Consider the following 19,046-nt stretch of genomic DNA (forward strand, 5'->3'; position numbering starts at 1 on the left):
TAACGTGAGGCCTTCCGTCTCGGCTCTCGCACGTGGGCTTGCCTTTCCCCCGCTTACCCTAGCGCTGCCACTGCGTGACGGGGCGCACAATGCGATGGCTTCACGCTTCCATGCCCGATCGTGTTGCTCTGCGTGGATCCCCTTTTGTTTCTGCGTATTGGCGCCCGCCACTTCTCAAAGGAATCACGTTCTGTATCGGCCGCGGCCTCGGCGGAGTACGACGGCCGCGAGCTCTCTCCTGTAAAGCGTGCTTTGCCTGTGAAGCAGCTGCGTATTGCGAGAAAGCCAAGTCCACGGAGCTGCGTTCGGAAGCGACAATTTTGGGGCGCACTATTGTGACAGGGACTCTAGTGTAAAAAGCCTGCTTTGAGCCTCATTACACCGCGTCTCAGTCCCTTCGTATAATATGTAATAAATTAGTGCACACTAAGCCTGTGATAAATTCGGCGTCATACTTAGTTTGCGTGTGTGCGCGCTTTGTGAAAGCCCTGACCGTGTTTTTCGTCTCGTCAATGCGAACAGAGAACAGCGGTAACATTATTCTGCATTATGTTTTATTGGTAAATATAAAATAACGATAGTTGTTTTTGCGGTATTCCGTGTCTTTATTATTTGCCCTTTATGTGCGAGTTACGGGGTGAGATTTTCGGTGCCGCGGTATACCCATTCGTTTTCAGACTTTAAAACGGGCACTAGCTTTCTCCAACTTAGTGATTGTTTTATCTCTTTTGAAGTGGCTTGTGAAAATTGCCTCTCACCCAACTTGGTGCTGACCAAAATCGTCTTAGCCGCGGCGCTTCTTTACTGAATTTGCTTACTCTCACTGGACTGCTGTGTGCGGTTAGTATACTGTTACTGTCAATATACTTAGCCGTGGCGTTCCTTTACTGAAATTCGCTTACTTCAACTGGACTGCTTTGCTGTTACTGTTAGTGTACTGTTAGTACACAGTATACTGTTTGTATGCTAGACTAGCCGTCGCGCTCATTTACTGAAATTTGCTTATTTTCAACGAACTACTGTATGCTGTTAGTGTTACTTATGGTACTGTCTCTGTTACTATAGTTAGTCAGCCGTGGCGCTACTTACTGAAATTTGCTTACTTTCACTGGACTACTGTAGACTGTTGCTGTTAGTATACTATTAGTACAAAGTATACTGTTAGTAAACTTAACCGTGGCGCATCTTTACTGAAATTTGCTTACTTTTACTGGACTGCTGTATGCTGTTAGTATACTGTTAGCGATTCTTTTTTTTCCACTAAAAGGCTGGCAAGGCGCAAGGACGTTGCTTGAAATAGCCACAAGCTTCTGTCAAGCGTGTTTAACGTTCCTCCACGTTGTTGTATCTTCGCTCACATGCGTTACACTTGGTTTCGTGCGTGCCTTCTCGCCATCTTATCGTTTTATATGTTTCGGCTAACGTTATTGAACATGCGTTTAAATTTATACTCAGCCTGGTCAGCAGATACAGATTCTCCCATTTTTTTTTTCTCGTAGTCATTTTCTTTTCCTTACTCGAACTCGTGCGGTGCCCTGTAACGATCTCCTTCGTTCTTAGCACTCGGTGCTTTTACAGGCATTCGTTCTTTTTCTTCTACCTCTGCCGACTCTCCGCGTGCTTCGATTCACTGTCGCAGCGGCGAAACGGTCGGCGGCTGTGCGCTTTGTACCGGCAGGCGACTGGCCCGGGGCGAAGTCGGCTGGGGACGTGTATGCCGTAAGCCCGCGGATCGAACAGGAAGATTGCTCCTTGTTAATCGAAATGTAAGACCTTTCTCCGAGGACTTTCCGAGTAATCCGAGAGATGGCGGCCTCCTCATTTCTTCTCACTTTTTTTTTTTCTTTTGTCCACCTCCCACTTTCTTCCTCAACAGGGTGCACTTAATTTCGTCCTTTCTCGGTTAGAGCGTGCAGCTCCATTCCGGACGACTGCACTTCTCTTAGTTTTACGTCAGTGGCGGCGCGCGCACGTTACGCCCCCTTCCCCCCTTCGCCTTTCTCGCTCAGATTTTTTCATTTTTACTTTTCTCTCGGCACACAATGAATGCGGCCTGCCTGGCACACAGGGGCACTGTGATCTCTCTCTCTCTCTCTCTTCACCCTCCTTTTCTTCGAGACGGCAGGAGACGTCGGTCGAAGCTCTCGGGCGCCTGCCTTCTCAAAGCCGCAAGAGAGCTGCCGCCTCCAACGACCCTACGATTAATCTTTGCCCGCTTTTAATGCGACAATTTTTTCCCCTCTCTTCTTTTGCCCGTTTCGGTGAAGCCGGCCTTCGCGCCGTCTCTGCAGTCGAGAAGGCTAGATGGCTGGCAGTGTCATGGATGGCTTGGAGAAGATCTCGTCCGTCTTTTGTTTGTTTGTTTGTTTGTTTGTTTGCCGAGTGAATATCGACAAGACAAAAAAAGGGGGGGGGGGGGCACAGACGATCGAGGAGCTTCCACGGCTTTTGCTTTTCGGCTAGCATACTGCTGCTGCCTTCTTTGCTTCTTCTGCTGCTATCAAACGGCGGGTTGCGCGCACGGTCGATGTGCGCGCTTTTTTCTCTCGAGCGTTTTGCCGTCTTCGCGAGCCACCACTGGAGGCTGCTGCGCAGGCCGATTGCACTCCGGCTTGCAATTCGAGGGCGTGCGACGCTTGCTGCTCTAGCGACTAGGGGCATCTCTCTAGAGCCGCGCGTTGGCGAGAGCTTCCACTCGCTGTTGCGAGTGCGACATGGAAGGAACGCATTTGGTGGGACCTCGCGGAGCATCACTGTGCGTGCATGGTCAGAAAAAAAAAAAAAAAAAGATAAAGCACGTAAATCTAGCATTGTATTGTTTCTCGTGATGTTTAAGAGTTTCTGTCGAATTCTCTGTTGTATGGTGACGAAAAAGGGGGGAAAAAAACAATGAATCAGTATCATCTTTCCTTCCTACTTTCTTTCTTCCTTATTTTCTTCTTTCCTTTCCTTCCTTCCTTCTCTTTCCTTAGTTCCTTCCTTCCCTCTCTCATTTCCTTATTTCCTTCCTTCCTTTCCTTTCATTCCTTCATTTCCTTCTTTCCTTTCTTATTCCTTCTTTCTTTCTTTCCTCCTTTCTTCTCCGCGTGTTGTTTCTCCCTCTCTCTTCATTTCAATGATGCTGGAAAGGAAAGAGTTGCCCAGTCAAACCGGTTTCTCCGAGGGTTGTGAAAAGGTCTATAGCGTTTTTGAATGAACCAACGTCAAATATCCACGCACGCTCTCCATCTTTGTTGTCAGCGTATTCGTCGCGGTCACCATGCATTAAGTGAATGGCGGTCCCGGCACCGTTGTATCACTTTCTCGACATTCTGCTTCGGCTGCAAAGCCGCGCTCAACATCAGGTGGCACGTGGGTATACGCATCTTGTGAGCGACCCTTCAACTTGCTCCGCCAGTTCGACTTCGCCCGCATGTCTCCGAGGAGCGCGAACGTTGGTTTTACGCTCCAAGGCGTCCAGGCCTCTGCCACGACATCTATACTAAAAGCGATCTGCCTCGTGCACTTATTTTGCTGTGTTCGTTTTTTAGAGTTCACAGTGCGCTGGGGTCTTCCCACACTTTCTCAGGCGGTTATCATATTCAGTTTCGGGTGACCGCCAGCGCTGCAAATATCTTTCCGACAGCTCTGTTAAAACTTGGAAGTTGTCCGAGTATTTTCAACGAATATCGCTTATTACGACAGGTTAAGAAAAATGAGTTCATGAGGAAACCTCAAGGAATAGGCGCAATAACAGTCTTACTTCTCGGTGAACACTTCAACCGCTCCGCGAGGGAAGTGATGAAGGAAGGAGTCGAAGAAGGGGAGCAGGAAAGAAGGGTCGTATTAGAGGACACATATTGCGTTTCACCTCCTCCATCGAAACGCGGCCGGCCGCGTGAGCTTATCATGGACCTTCGGCTCAGTAGCCGAGCGGCAGGTCTAAGGACTTTTGTTTTATGTTCTTTCGTTTGAGGAGGAAATATATATATATTTTTTTACCCCTACCCACTTTTTTGTTTCTAGTCGTCGAGATCGTTTGGATTCTTCCCGAAAAAGCGAAAAAAAAAAAGAAAAATAAACAGGGACGATTGAGAGAGAGAGAGAGACTGCAGAATTTGTTCGGTGTGATTATCTAGCGAGCACTTCGGCTGATCGCAATTGTGCTTGTGCTACGCTTGTCGTGGCTTCGGACTTGAAAGATGAGAGCGGAAGACGCTCGCAGATGGGCCGCTGACGCTGTCACGCTGCCGCGAAGACGACGACGACGCGCGGTCTGTTCTCGCGGACAGCGTTGCCGCGGCGCTAATGAACGAGCCCGTCGCTCTCGCCCGCTTTGTTCCTCCTCCTCCTCTTTCACCGCCAGTGTTGCTTCAGCTGCGGCGCGCGCGCTAGATCGGCTGTTTGTTCCCCGCATCGATTGGCTGCTGCAGCCGAAACTTGTCCGTGCGTGCCGATTGCTTGTTTCTTCAGGTCGCGCATCCACTCTTATCTCCTTTTCGTTATTGCTCTCTCACGTTTTTTTTTTCTCTCTCAGCTGATATCGCGTCTCTTCTCTGTGTCCTGCTCGGGATGGAGCGCCTGCCTCGTTCCTCACTCCGGGGCAAACGACATCCCCCTCCGTTCCCACGTCCTGCCTCGTATCCCTTTCGTTTATTTTTATTTCATTTTCCTTCCCGCGTCAGATTTTAGCGCGGTTACGCCGGCAAAGGAAATGAATTACCGCGAGCACCAATGTGACAGTTCTTTTTCTGCCATTGTTCACCGATGTATCCGCCTGCCATTCCTTGATTGCTTTCGGCAATTGGAAGCTTAAATCAATAAACTAATTTACAGCTTTTGTTTAATCTTGTCTTAAAACGCTTCGTTTTTGTTATTCTGAACGTAGCAGTTTTTGTTGTCAAAGCACACTGCTATTAAAGCGATAGTACTAAAAGGGTCGGGACCCCAAAATATTTGATGCACCTTTTTTTTTTTTCTTTGGAACAGCGCTGAAGACAGTGGTGTACATGGATAACGATATGGAGATTATCTTCACCAGCTAAATAATTTATAATCAAATTTTCCTTCGTAGAGTTTCGATATCAGCCGCCGAACGATGGCTCTATGATGTCATAGTTGCATTTTTGTTATAGGAAACCTAAAAAAAAAAAAAAAGAAATACAGTGATAATCACTGCATATTGATTTCTTAGTGATTTTAACTTTTTGGCAGGCTTGTATAAAAATTGGTTTGAATTCAAAATGAACAAAGCAGCGACCATACTGCAGTTTTTGCATGCCTCAAGTAAACACAAAGCATCAGTGATGTGACACCCATCGTTTGGCGGTTGACACCAAAACTTCATGGAGAAAAATTCAGCCATAAATTATTTACCTCTTTTTCGCTCGATCTACATTGTTGTTTGTGTGCTGCGTATCATTTCACAGGCATAATTAATACACAGCGAAAATTTTGTCTCTGGGTCTCCTTCTTCAGGCAGTTCTTCGGTATTGGCGTTGTGACCTAAAAATCACTAGTATGCCTCTGGCTGGGGCGGTAGCTGGAAGATGACATGGCCGGGTACCAATTGGTCGGTGGGGTGTGTGCCGATGTGCGATGATATTGAGTTGGCAAGAGGCACACCACTTTTCTTGCCAACACTCGGGTAGCTTCTGTGAGGTGGGAATTGACCCTTGATCTCATGTCGGACACGCTACACCTATTGGCAATGCAAGTGTGTTTGTATATGACTTGGTTAAAGTATGGCTTTATATTCATGTCCAGTTGTTTTTCACATAGTGAGGTAGATTGTGAATTTATGCTAATGAGTATGTGCAGGGTAATAGAGGCACAGATTAAGATATTCATGACTAAGCAAGCAGCGAAGTGCATGTGCGCGCACGAGGATCCACAACGGGATTCGCAGACGGGATACCGTTAAAGGCGGAGCTTAAGTCACCCCCATGATTTGTGTTGCATATTTTGATCCTGGTGTTTTTGTTGTGGACTGCTTCAGAGTAAAAATCTCCGTTATTTCGTTTTTATAATGTTGGTTTGTTTCATATGAAAGCATCACATGTTAAGTGCAAAAAGCTGATTATCTAAACGTGCTGCAGCACAGCAGTGTGATTGCTTGCAAGCATGGCTTCTCTGGTGTGCCTTCTGAGTATTTACACTCATGCAGTGAATTTGGTGCTAAAATTTTACTCTAGTATATTATCATTGAAGTTTTCTCCACACGTTCATGGCGCTTAACACATTCTTAATTCTTGATTCTTTGTCTGCAGCTTTTGGATCTGTGGTTCTGTGTTCAAGTGTTGCTATGGTTACAAGTGGTAATTTTATCACAATCTTAACATTGTATGTTTTTAACGTTGTGTATAATCAGCTGCAGTTTTCTGAAGAAGACAGATTTCTTTTTGAAAAAATGCACAAGGACAAAAATATCTAATGTTAGACATATAATTGGTTCTTAGTTGGTAATTTGCCAGGGCATGTCTTGGGAGAGTGCTGTATTATCTTTGGGTCTTAGCATGATTCCTTATCTCAAGTTAATGGACTGGTCTTAAAGGGACACTAAGGGAACCTCCAGCCTGTTTCTGTCATCGATAGTAACTAGGTCTTAAAGGGAGACTAAGGGAAGCTGGGGCCTGTTTCTGTTCTCGATAGTAATCTATTTTACATTGTTCTTTCTGGGTATGTCAACATTTGTCAGGAAGCAGAATATTTATTTACGGCAAAAAAATTGCATTAAATTTACCTTTCACTCTATTCAGTCGTGACTTTTGCACCTATAAAGATTCCGTGATTATCGTGTTGGTGCCAATGGCAGGGTAGCATGGCCTGTGGCAGCCATGTCCAAAAAAGAAACACGCTTTGTGACTGCATCGCCATTTTCTTGTGAAATCTCTCTAGCTTTTGAAAGCTCTGTTTTCAATTCAAGTTATGTCCTTATCATCAGAACACAGTAATCTGCCAATATAGGACCACATCTTCTTTCTTTTTTCATGGAATGTCCTTTTAAACATCACTGCACTTCATTTCGATAGGGTGGCCTTTTCTTTTGGTGTATTTTAAACCTTCTTTTACTACCATGCCCGTGAGCTTGTTTTTGTTGCACTGACTTTTTGATGTTGCTTATATTTATCTTTATTTTTTACTTTTCGCCACTATGGTTTGAGCATTGGTTTCTGCTTTGGAACCCATTTATTTTATCATATGTTTCTGGTTAATGGCCTCCTTTGAAAAATGTCCTTGTGGGTGCTGCATTTTAATTAAATAAATGAACAAACAAATAAGTTAACAAAACAAATATCCTTGTGAATGTTAGGCTGTGTAGGCTTTGTTGCAAGTGTGCAATTTGTGCAGTCATGCAGCAGTCATCCAGCAGTCATCCAGCAGCCATTTATCAGTTTTGTCCTAATCTTCTTTTTCTCCATTTTTTCTTTCCTTCTATTTGCAGCTTGTTGGAGGTGAATTCGACATGGAACTAAATTTTGTGATTCAGCATCCACAGAACATCCTTCATATGTTAGATTTATTGGATCATTGTCCATCCAGTCTACAGGTGAGTGTGCAGCTTACTCCACTGTCATGTGGTTTGTGATCTTTGAAAAAGAGTGCAGTAGAGCAGTGGACAACCACTATCGTACCACTAGAGGGTTTGTGAGACTCAATAAAGGACTGAGCACTATGCACAAAATGCAGACTATTTGTTTGGTTCCTACCAGTGGAACGCTGTTCTTTTTTCACGTGATTTAAAATTAGTTACACTTTAAAAAATTTCCCTTAAATTTAAAGGAATTACAATTTTACCATGCTTTTTCTCGTGCTGAGGGACTATCAGCACTACAGTTATTGCGTTTTTTCCCCTCTTACAACCTTCTCCTTATTATGCTGAGTATGTCCCGGCGTACGTATATTTTTCTAGTGGAGTTGTCAAAGTGCTCACCAAGAAAAGCACCCACTGGAATAATAAAGCACTTTTGAAAGTTTTTTTTTTCTTATGGCAGTTGCCAAAGTGGACCCAAAGCCGCATATGACATATTGCGGGGGAATTTTGGAGCAGGTTTAATATGGGAGGAGTAGAATGTTTAAGTGGTGAGGATTGGGGCAGGAGGGGTAAGACAGTTATATTCGCACTAGAGTTACCCAACATTTCACTCTTGCAGAGAGTGCCTAATATATTTTTTTGCATATTTGTGTGTTTTGCCTTGTAGGCGGAAGTGTGGAGTGTATTTATTGCAATCCTTAAGAAGAGCATGAGGAACCTGCAAGCGTGCACTGAAGTTGGTCTTATTGAGCACATTCTGCAGAGGTTTTCTCAGGTTGAAGAAGTTGTTGCAGGTAGGTTGACTCCTTCTGACACTGGGTTGATGGCAGTTCTCTTCTGGCCAGAGTTTTGACTCTGGCTTACTACAAAATGCGTCGTTTATTGCTATGGTTTTGTGCTAAGATTAAATTCAGCTCATTGGCACAGGTAATTCAATGATTTTCTCTCATTTCCTCTTTTCTTTTTTGGTTTGATAGCCTTTTATATCATGATGCCTGCATAATCACAGAATCAATGTCAGGAAACTTAAGCAATTGATTCTGCTTTAACGTTGTCCATTAGACTTGCCATTTGCTGTGAAGGTACAAAATGGAAGCATGTTTTTCTTGAGCTAACTGCAACTGCTTAAGCTGAAAAATTCATTTTTGATCTCTTTGCTGATTTCGTGACCATTATGAGTCGTCCTGAGTTTGTTTGAAAGACATGACAGCCGTAGAGCTTGTTGGAAGTTGCAATAAAAGCGGTTGAAGTTGAGTACTCGTCCTGTGTCATCTTTTTTTTCTGTTCTCTCTCTCTCGTTTTGCATTGCTCTCATTGTCCCAGTTCACAGTATTCACTTTTCTATAGCTTTCTTTTATTTCAAGCAGCTATACACAAAAGGCTGAAGAATTTTGGCACAGTGTTTTTTTCACTTACAGGCAGTACTAGCATGCTATCGACTGTCGCATTGTATGTTAACATTTGGCCTAGCTTGTACTGCATCTAAAGTTACGTTATGGATGGCCCTGCTTCCTTTTCAGATCTGGTCATAGAAATGTTGGGGGTTTTGGCAAGTTACAGCATCACAGTGCGAGAGCTCAAGTTGTTAGTTGGGTGCATGAAGGCTACTGGGAACAAATGGGTGAGTTCCTGCTTGAGCATTTTTTGCTTCAGTGTCTTGAGTGCTGAACTCAGCTCCCCAATCTCTGTGATTGAGAGGTCTTAGATGTGATGCCTTGTAAGCTTATAGACCAATGCTAAGCTTTGACATAAGTAAGATTTTGGGGCAAAGCTGGTGCCAAGCGGGGTTTTAAAAGTTCGCAGCTAAGGCCCATAGGAATGCATGTAAACAAAAAATTTTTGAAGAATTCTTCTGCTTTCACTCCTTTGTTGTTTATGAAATTTTAGTACATCTTTGAACATTTGAAAATATGGAAGGTCATTTCAAAGGAAGAGTATGCTATAACAGTCGAGTTCAGGCATATATTGATCTATTGAAACAATGCACTTGTGGTGGCCAGCACTGGCCACATGACATTAACAAATAATAGAAAGCCACCTGTGGTCAAGGCTTAATGTCTTGTGTTTGAATATTTCGGGTTGTCTAGATTATGTTCGGATTGTGTCCTTGAAAGTCCTGTGTAAAATCATATGGAAGTTGTGCTGTTTGTCAAACTGCAATTTTGCCAGTTGTTCGGTATATCGAACTGCAGGCCACACCTAAGAAAGTGGCCTTTCTAATGAAGCTCTTCGATTACTTTTCACATTTGCTGTGTGGCGAAAGCGCTCGACTAGGTAAACTTGTCGTTGGTGGCTTTCAGTCACTTGTACTCATCTTCCACTTCACATCATTCTCATACATTGAATCCAGCCCAACTGATACAAAAGACCTCCGTTTTGCTGGTTGCGGAAATGAGTTGTTCCTTAATATTAATGAGTGATTATTCTATTTATAATATACATGGTGGCATGATTAAACATCTGATGATTGGCTGTGGCTACTTTCAATACAGCTTCCACAGTAGCTTTGAATTAGCAATGCTTAGTAAACAATGTGCTGCCAGCATGCTGGTGGGCAGCACATTGATGCAAGAAGCATGTCACTAACATGCGTGCATGATATTTTCATTTCTAGGCTACAGATAAGCTTATCTATTGGCATTTTTTGTATATCGAATTAGTATCAGTAACTCAGAACTATTGCGCAGTCTTTCAAGTTTGATGTACCCTCCTCATTTGACTGTATGTGCATGCTTGAGTTACTGGGATAGGGGGTACTGAGCTGGAGCATGGCCCTTAGGAAACAGATGTCAAGAAAACGTTCCAAAATAATTTTACCATCTTACAGTGCACATATGAAGGCGGCGACGAGCTCTTTCAAGGAGAGCATGAAAAAGAGTGCAGAGTTGTTACAAAGCTGAAATATTTTTATATTGTGATGATAATCATATGTTACCTCCCTACAATATCTATGCTCAGCTAGCGATTGGCTAGACTTTCTCCGAATCACACTAGTTTCTCATGTATTCCAGTGGGCTGCTGTGGGGCTACATTTGCTGTCAAATGCAGTCAGTCGAACCAAAGTGTTTAGCCAGCTCTGCACAAGAAGTCGTTCTGAAATGGGTTGAGGTGTGAGCTGCTCACCATAGCAGACAGTGGAGCTGCTGTTATTTCTGGCTGCCTTCAGCATTTGCGAGTCCCTCTGTTTTTGAGAACGATGTTGCTCTTTGTCTTCAGGGTATGCATGCTTAAAAGTTCAGATTTTGTTCCTTTTAAAACGTTCTCTAAATTGACCCCACTGCAGTGGTGCAGTGGTTAAGATGCCCGACTACTGTGCCGGAGTACCCGGGTTCGATCCCTACTGCCAGTGGCTGCATTTCGATGAAGGTGAAACGAAGTGGGGGGGATGGGGGTGTCCATGTGCTGTGCGATGTCAGTGCACGTTAGAGATTCCCAGGTGGTTTAAATTTCCGGAGCCCTCCACTACGCCGTCTCTTGTAGCCTTAGTCGCTTTGGGACGTTAAACACTACAAACCAAACCAATCTCTAAATTGGGCTGCATGTGGTTCCATTTTTCAAGAGTAATTATCACAATCTGACTGACCTTATGTTTTCAAATCTATGCTTCGTAGATGTATCAACAGCACCAGTCCCATGCACTTTACAGAAAGAAAAGTTCTACTTGCTGTACGTCATGTAGCTGATCTTTGTTTCGCAACTTGAACATGTAGTAAAGAATTAAAAGAATGCATTGATAAGGGTTGGAACCAGTTGAAGGTGCTTGCGATGAAAAACATTTTCTGCAGTGGCATAGAAATTTATGTAATGGTGTACTGAGTAGTTGATACTAGTTACAGTATGGTTCAAAGGTGTGGCATCATGGGGGCATGTTGTGTACATGGCATATACCTATTGTTGGACGGTTTTGTTGTTTGCATTAAGGCTTGGGTCAATAAGACTTGGTGCAGAGCACCGGCAATGTTTATTTGTCATGCAGTTGAGCTTTTTCATATCCTGTATGCCTGTGGGCGAATAGTTTCACCTTCATCTCCAAATGGACAAACAGCAAGTCTTTGTGTGTCGCCGTTTATCTCCAGCACAGTTGTGACTCTGACCCTTGGTAAGAGGAATGGGTGAGGTTTGCTGAAAAAAATGTTTCTGCGAGCACACTGAATGGCCTTGCTTACGCTCGTACAGGCATTTTGTGTATAAAGCTACTTTTGGAGTAATTTTGGCACAGCACACTTATGCCACACTTTGTCGAGCTGATGGTTGCATCATTCTCTGTTTCGTTTTTCTGCTCTTTTCCAGCCCCGGCACTCTGTGAAGCTGATGTCCGTCCTTCGCCAGATGCCCCACAGGCAGGGCCCAGATTCCTTTTTCAGCTTCTCTGGGAAAAAAGGGGCGGTGAGCGCTTTGGCATTTTCCTCAAGCACCGGCATTTAATCGGCATATCATACCATACTTGAGTGACACTGAACGTTCAGATCTATGTTATTTCTTGGTGACCATATTTGTACGGCATTGCATTGTGTCACTATGCTTATATTAGGTTGCTGTAGAATTCCTATAAAACATAGACAAAAGAAAGGGATAAAGTGTTTACATTCACATAAAATGCAATACATGAAGTATCCGTGTCTAGTTTATTGCTATGGGTGTACTAGTCCGTCCTAGTCTTGTATAAAATGGGGTGCAGCAATACAGCAGCAGTTTATTCAGATGCTGTCTAAGCACAGGTAGTGCCCTTTCCTTTCTTTGGTAATATTTTACTTTGACAACTGTCATGATGACAAGAAGTATGAAAGGAAAATATTGTTAAAAACCCCTATTCAAAGTCGTATATTGCTAAGAAAAAAGGAAGCTAATATTTCCATAAAAAGTAGTAATTGGTGATGAAACTCTACAATCATAGGAAGCATATTGCCAAGTCCGCAATACATCAAAAGTTTGAAAGTTCTTGTTTATGGTCACATATTTGTAATGCACAAGACAATGTCCTCATTTCCTGTGATGAGCCACTATTTGTTTGTTGTAGCAAGCATTGGTTGTTTAGTTATAGTTGGTCACCCCATTTCTCACATTTAAAAGAAATGAATTCGAAAAATACAAAATTTGTCAAATAAAAAAATAAAATCATAAAACGGCCACATCGCGTTGTGAAGATGTTTCACTGCACAGTAATTGCTCGAGCATTGTGGTGAAGTGCGCAGTGCGGTGAAACTTCGGTGATTTCATAAATTTTCTATGTGCTCAGTAATTTTCCAATACGTGAAAAATTCCGAATATCAGCATTTTTGAATATGAGTACAAGACAAATAATGAACGTATTCAATTCATATGTGAAATTTGCCATGTTGGCACTTTGGGTACTGGGATGCATGGTAGTTTTTTTTATTAATATCATTGGGAACCGAATCATCACTGGGCAGTGCTGTGATTAGTGTTTGCACTGCCAAAAAGGCACCAATGCATTTTTTGTTGATTGTTATTTGATGTGCTTAACTTGTTTTTCAGGCAATTGCACTGCCGCCACTGGCTCGCTGGCCCTACCAGAATGGCTGGACCTTCTACACTTGGTTCAGGCTTGACCCCATCAACAGTGTCAGCATAGAAAGGGAAAAGCCATTCCTATATTGGTGCAGATCTTCTTTTTACATCACTCTGTTTGCTTTTATTTTTGCTCTGTTTTATATTAGTGTACGGCCAAATTTAGCAAATGTTTGCCAAGTATTCGTACTTTGTCCGAAGCTCCAAGCATGGTTGAGAATATGAGAGAGGTAAAACTGCTTGCATATTTATTTATCCTGGTCTATTCGCAGCTGTTATGGCATTCTGATACAGAATCTCAATATCTTGTGTTTCCGGAAAGGAGTATTTATTGTACGACTGTAAGAACTTTTCAGTATTGAGAACCCCCAGCCCTTTTTCCAGCCCCACTCCAGCATGTGGGGTTTGAAAAAACTAAACAAAAAGAAGAAAAAAAAAACAAGACAGCAGGAACCGACAGGAAAGGGGGTACTCAATTCTGCAGTAACGGAGCGTTTCGTTGAAGCATATGTCTGCATCACTTTGCCCAGAGGCCTGTGTGGCAAGAGCTTGCTGAGTGTGACTCTTATGACTTCTTCTCCTTGAACCCACATGCTCAGCTTCCGGACCAGCAAAGGTGTTGGCTATTCAGCGCACTTTGTCGGCAACTGCCTCATCTTCACTTCCATGAAGGTCAAAGGAAAAGGCTACCAGCACTGTGTCAAGTACGAATTCCAGCCGAGGAAGGTGAGCAGGCCTTTGTCTTGAGCTTCACTACGTGGCAACGTGAGTTATGGTTAGAACCAAATTATCTCTTTTTCTGGGTATCAATTCTTTGCTGGGATATTCTTTTTTTACCGAATCATCAGTTCGAAGCCTCATCCTGGTGATTTGTTTCCCTCACGCAATGTCAAATTTTTCGTACCCTGTAACCTTGGGACAGTTTGTCCTCGCTAATGCTGCTCTGCATTTGGACCATTTGCGTATCATTTGAGTGTCTGCAGATTGTGTGGTCGCGTTTTGTGCGCTGATTTTATTTTTCTTTTACGCAGTGGTACACAGTGGCCATAGTGTACATCTACAATCGTTGGAGCAAGAGTGAGATCAAGTGCTTTGTCAATGGTCAGCTGGCATCATCCACTGAAATGAGCTGGTTCGTCAGTACCAATGATGTGAGTGCTGATTCTCATCTTTTTTTTTTTTAGCCTTACTTACATACTCATCATAAGTTGGTTACATACACAGTGAACTTGACAGAGTGCCAGTGCTCGTCCGGTTATGCAAGTGTTTTCAGTATGTTCGCTTTATCATGCTATGAGCGATTGGGGCAGGCGCCGTCTACTTCCACTCAATTATTGGAATGCGTGATAACAGCAGATGCCTTTTGAAGCGAACAATGCTAAAAGACGACACCATGATCGCTGCTGACCACGTGCTGTCACTGATAGCTGATGGGTAAAAAAATGGACGACTCTCGCAAAAAAAAAAAATTTTTTTTTGCGAGAGTCGTCCACAGTAGCCTCGTTTTTCCCGCGTAATCTATAGCACCCATTTGAAATCAGCCTTTCATGGGCGTTGGCTGGGTGGCTGGGACCGCACAGACAGTGTTTATCCATATTTCAGAATTAATGGGGCTCAAATTAACGAGTATTTAGTTGCGAGTTTCGGAGGTTGCGCGGAAGAGAGAGCAAGTAGCCGCTGCCACGACTGCCAATCCCTACCCTCCAGCACTACTGTGCGGGTCATGGCGCCATTTAGGCTTTACCCACTCTTCCATCATTTTGCCTGGTTTCGTCTTCTGTCCCCATTTTGGACGTGTGCAGCTCTGTGCCGCTCTTTCGCTGAGTTTTTTTTTTCTTTTTTTTTCTTCTTTTATTGGCCACATGCTTTACACCAAGTCACCCAGACGTGGCGGCGCATAGTTCGAATTATCTGTAGCGGAACCTAGCCGCGTTCGAATTAATGAGCATTTTTGTATACAGACCTTTATGGAGTTTGGCCAGACCAAGTAATGTAGTTCGAATTATTCGAAAATTGAACTGATTGAGGTTCGAATTAGTGAGCTTTCACTGTATGTCAAAAGACGAATTCTGTTTGTTTTAATCTCTCTCTAATGTCTCCAATATGCTTTTCGTTTTTCCCATGTTTTCCCACTGCCAGCCGTTTGACAAGTGTTACATTGGAGCAGCTCCCGAGCTTGATGACGAGCACGTGTTTTGTGGCCAGATGTCAGCAGTGTACCTCTTCGCAGAGGCACTTACTGCCCACCAAGTCTGCGCAATTCACCGGTTGGGACCAGGTTACCAGGTAAGCATAACGTCTCCTGATTGCTTTCAATGTTTCTGTACCACCTGGAATGTCTGTAAATTGCTAAGGCTACAAACTGCTTTTGATCATCTTGAAAGGTCAGATAATTGCAGCAACTATTGGTATGACTGTTTTTAGCATTGCCTTACACCACAACGATAACCACATACGAATGTGGAAACAAATGGAAAAGTGTTCAAATACTTCATAATTGTTACCAGATCTTCATTCTATTATCAGTCAAGCACCATGCTTATAATCTTGATGAGTTGAAGCCACATTGCAGAAAAACATATAAGTTGTGCTTGCGTGGTGTTAAATTATGCCTCAGTGTTTCCTTATTTTTTATGGGCAGATGAAAAAAATTCTAGTAGTTAATTTCTGTATTGCTCTAGTTATACAGGTGCCTACTGCTCGAGGTCATAAAACAACCTTCGTTGAAAGCGTGTAATTTTAACTTTATATGTGCAGCACGACGTTTACACTTGTGGACATGCGTTTACAAAATTTCCCACTTTGCTTAGCAGAGGTAATTGCACTAATTAATTTTAATTATGTTTGAATTTCAATGCTTCTGCTGCAAGCAGTGCAGTCTCAAAAGTTTTGCTTATCCTCTTGCAGAGCCAGTTCCGGTTCGAAGGTGAAAGCATGTCCCTCCCCGAAAGTCTGAAGCGCGTGAGTACCTCTTCATTTCCATACACTTGAGCAGCGTGTGCAAGAAGTTATGTATACCTGACCCTCTCATCCTTTGTGCTGATTTGCAGCAGACTAGAGCATGAACAGTTACAGCATTCACTTGAATAATAATGAATCATTGTCGGCTTTTAGCAGCAGTAGTACGCTCATATATTAGCAAGCAAAAAGTGTTAAGGGTGGATACCTTAGATTATTGAAGGATAGACCTTGAATTACCTAAAGACAGATGCAGTATATTGATTGAAGTAAGTTAAAAAGGTTTTTATTGAAATCGCGTTAGCACAGGCATTACAAGCTCTCGAGTTTTTTGGAAATATGTTAGCTGCTTTGTAAGCTGGCAGGATTGACCCGAAAAATGAATAAACCGAAATATAATAAATTGAACTCATTCATACAATTTGTACTAGGGAGCTAATTGCTTGTAATTATGGGGCACATTGTATTTGCTCTTTTTTTTGTATTTTTGCAAAGTGTCTTGGATTACTACTAAAGCAGCCAGGCCACCCCGGTCAATTGTAAAGTACCGTGTATTGCCAGTTATAGGTCAGTGCTTTTTTTTCTTTGAAAAATGACCTTCCAAAGTTGAGGGCGGGGCATCGACCTAAATTTGGAGTTGACCTATGTGCAAGGTCAATGCAGTTTCAACAGAACTGCGGGTATTACCACAGCCAGTGCACGCATAATTTTGTAATAGTTGCCAGGTACAGTGCAAAAGTGAGCCTGCTTAATAAACAAGAATTTATATTGAGACGTGCCCTGAAAACTTTGTTTTCATATAAATGCTCTATAATGCTCTATTGGCAGAATGTGGGTTCGCCATATAAAAATTGGCAGTGCTTCTAGGTTTGTGTGACCAGTCACACAAGCCTAGAAGCATTTTCACTTGTTTTTGCCAACCTTTTCATCATTCCTGCCTTCCGCTTTGTGTAGATGACAGTCTCTAACAGTGGTGTATATATGGTTTGTATTGCTGTCTAATGAACGCAGTGATGCCGCTGCTTCTTTGGCAACAATGAAGTATGGCTTTCATGTGGAAAGTCATCCTTTGTGCCAAATCAGAAAACAGTGTCGCAGTAGGGCAGAAGTTTGGTACGTCAGAAAACTGCGGGAGACAAAAAGCAGCAGGGTCTTTGCACGTGTTTGCTGCACACTTGTCTTTGTTGACTTAAGTACAAATTATATCCTAGCTGCCATTGAGGAGGCGGTTCCATATTGAGTTCATAGCCAGAGCGAGAGCCTGTACATTTGCTTTGCCTGTAGTGAAAGTATAGACTTATAGACTGTCATTGAGGAGGAGATGGGCACCTTGCGCACCAATGGTTTCGGCGGCCTGCAGCAGCAGTGGCTCACATGATAGCAATGACTGGGACTGCATTCATCTCACAAGCAACAATAAGCGATAAGAGATATCTGTGCACGATTCGGCTTTTTGAACATTTATTGGAGAGTTAGGGCTGCAGGTTGAAGCAGTGTCAACTTCGACTCGTATTAAATTGTTTTTACCCATTGGGGGTCATAAAGAGTTAGGAAGTTGAATTATGATCACAGTCACATGGCGTAATGGTGTTCCAAAGAAGGTAGTTTGAACTTTATGAGAAATAGACGAGCATAAGGGTGAGAATGTCAACTTGAGATATTGTGTCTAGAAGGGGATGTGACTTCATCATGCACAAATACGGTCATCTTTTTCTTTTTTTAATAATCAGAATTTCTTATCGAGAGGGTAGCTGTGTGGCGACACTAGGCTGATCAAGACAGTGCAGCGTCACGTGGCTTACGTGGTGACAGTGGTGATGGAACTGCCAATGCAGTAGCCAGAAAACGACACTTCTTCATGACAGTCATGTTTAGCTTCGAGTATACCAATGTGCATTGGAGAAATCGGTTTAACCAAGTAACTACCTGTGAAAAACGGTTTCATGCTAGCAGATGATGTTTGATGACTAGGTAATCTTAGTCTTCTAGTCTCTAGGGGCTTGTAAGCAGACCGGTACCTCGAGACGCACAACTGTAGTATTTAATTCAACTGAACGCCATCTCACCACACTATTGGCTTCTGCCGTTTTGCTAGTTTTTAATTCTCTCTTTTGGCTGGCGCTCTTATTCAATAGCCAGCTGGTTGCAGCATGCATGGCAAGGGAAAGGACTTTTTCAGTTAATAGCAAATTTCTAAAATTGAATTTGATGCACTTTTATTTTCCTTTGTTGCTAGTTAAATTGTCTAGTTTCTTACTAGTACATGTATGCTATTGTAGGAAAATTTCACTTCTCAAAAACAGGATACCAAATACTTGGGCTTCTATGGAATCTTTTGAGGGGAATGGCTAGTCCTTTTTTTTTTTGGAAGCTGTTTGTTATAGCGAGGTCTGACTGTGTCACAAACCTACCACGACCGGTTGTGCCATATTACAGTGCCAGTTTTTCCCCAGTAGCAATTCTATTTCCACTGTTCTTCTTACTTAAAAAACAAAAATTAGCAGTGATCTTGGTTATATGTATAACTTGATAAGCCGCTCTTTAGGAATCTGCTTATTCTTGCATTTTGTTTAACGATTGCTCAGCATTTTATTTCAATTGCTGTCTTTATTCCTTTCCTTCTGCAAGCAGAGCACAGCTAATATGAGTGCTTTACCAGTAATTAACAACTGTTTGTGTGTTAATCCTTTGTATCGTAGTGTCTGCTTATGTCGCCACTAAATGTGACTAGATTACTACTGAAAATGAGAATCGAAGATTTAAAAAAATGTACAAAGACATTGCTTCTCCACTTACGTGACATGGCAAGGTTGATTGGGGTCAATTTAGCTTTGTATTTTATGTGTGATCAGTAATCTGCTCATACTCACTGGCCAGAACTATAGATGCTGCAACACATAAGACGTCCAGATGTAATGAATCTACAACGAACCTCACTGGACATTTTGCACTTTGTCAGTATGTAACAGTGCGAGCACTTTGGTACTAATGCAGTGTGGAAATTGAAACCACTATGCATAACGTGGTCTGTTTAGCACCATGAAAA

General features: G+C 42.8%; 1 protein-coding gene across 4 annotated transcripts in view; it reads left to right on the forward strand.

Annotated features, from left to right (window-relative positions):
* rg (A kinase anchor protein rugose) overlaps positions 1-19,046 on the forward strand; it is a 286,244-nt gene that overhangs the window by 77,934 nt on the left and 189,264 nt on the right. For all 4 annotated transcript variants that reach the window (XM_084601425.1, XM_084601427.1, XM_084601426.1 and 1 more), the window contains exons 2-10: positions 7,424-7,528; positions 8,181-8,307; positions 9,034-9,134; positions 11,804-11,899; positions 13,010-13,131; positions 13,642-13,768; positions 14,074-14,193; positions 15,182-15,328; positions 15,950-16,003. In XM_084601425.1, the coding sequence (XP_084457551.1) occupies positions 7,424-7,528; positions 8,181-8,307; positions 9,034-9,134; positions 11,804-11,899; positions 13,010-13,131; positions 13,642-13,768; positions 14,074-14,193; positions 15,182-15,328; positions 15,950-16,003 (999 nt within the window). The remainder of the gene's footprint in view (positions 1-7,423; positions 7,529-8,180; positions 8,308-9,033; positions 9,135-11,803; positions 11,900-13,009; positions 13,132-13,641; positions 13,769-14,073; positions 14,194-15,181; positions 15,329-15,949; positions 16,004-19,046) is intronic.

This window comes from Amblyomma maculatum, chromosome 4, assembly GCF_055883805.1.
Source record: "Amblyomma maculatum isolate TAMU_Amacu chromosome 4, ASM5588380v1, whole genome shotgun sequence".
NCBI classification, from domain to species: Eukaryota; Metazoa; Arthropoda; class Arachnida; order Ixodida; family Ixodidae; genus Amblyomma; species Amblyomma maculatum.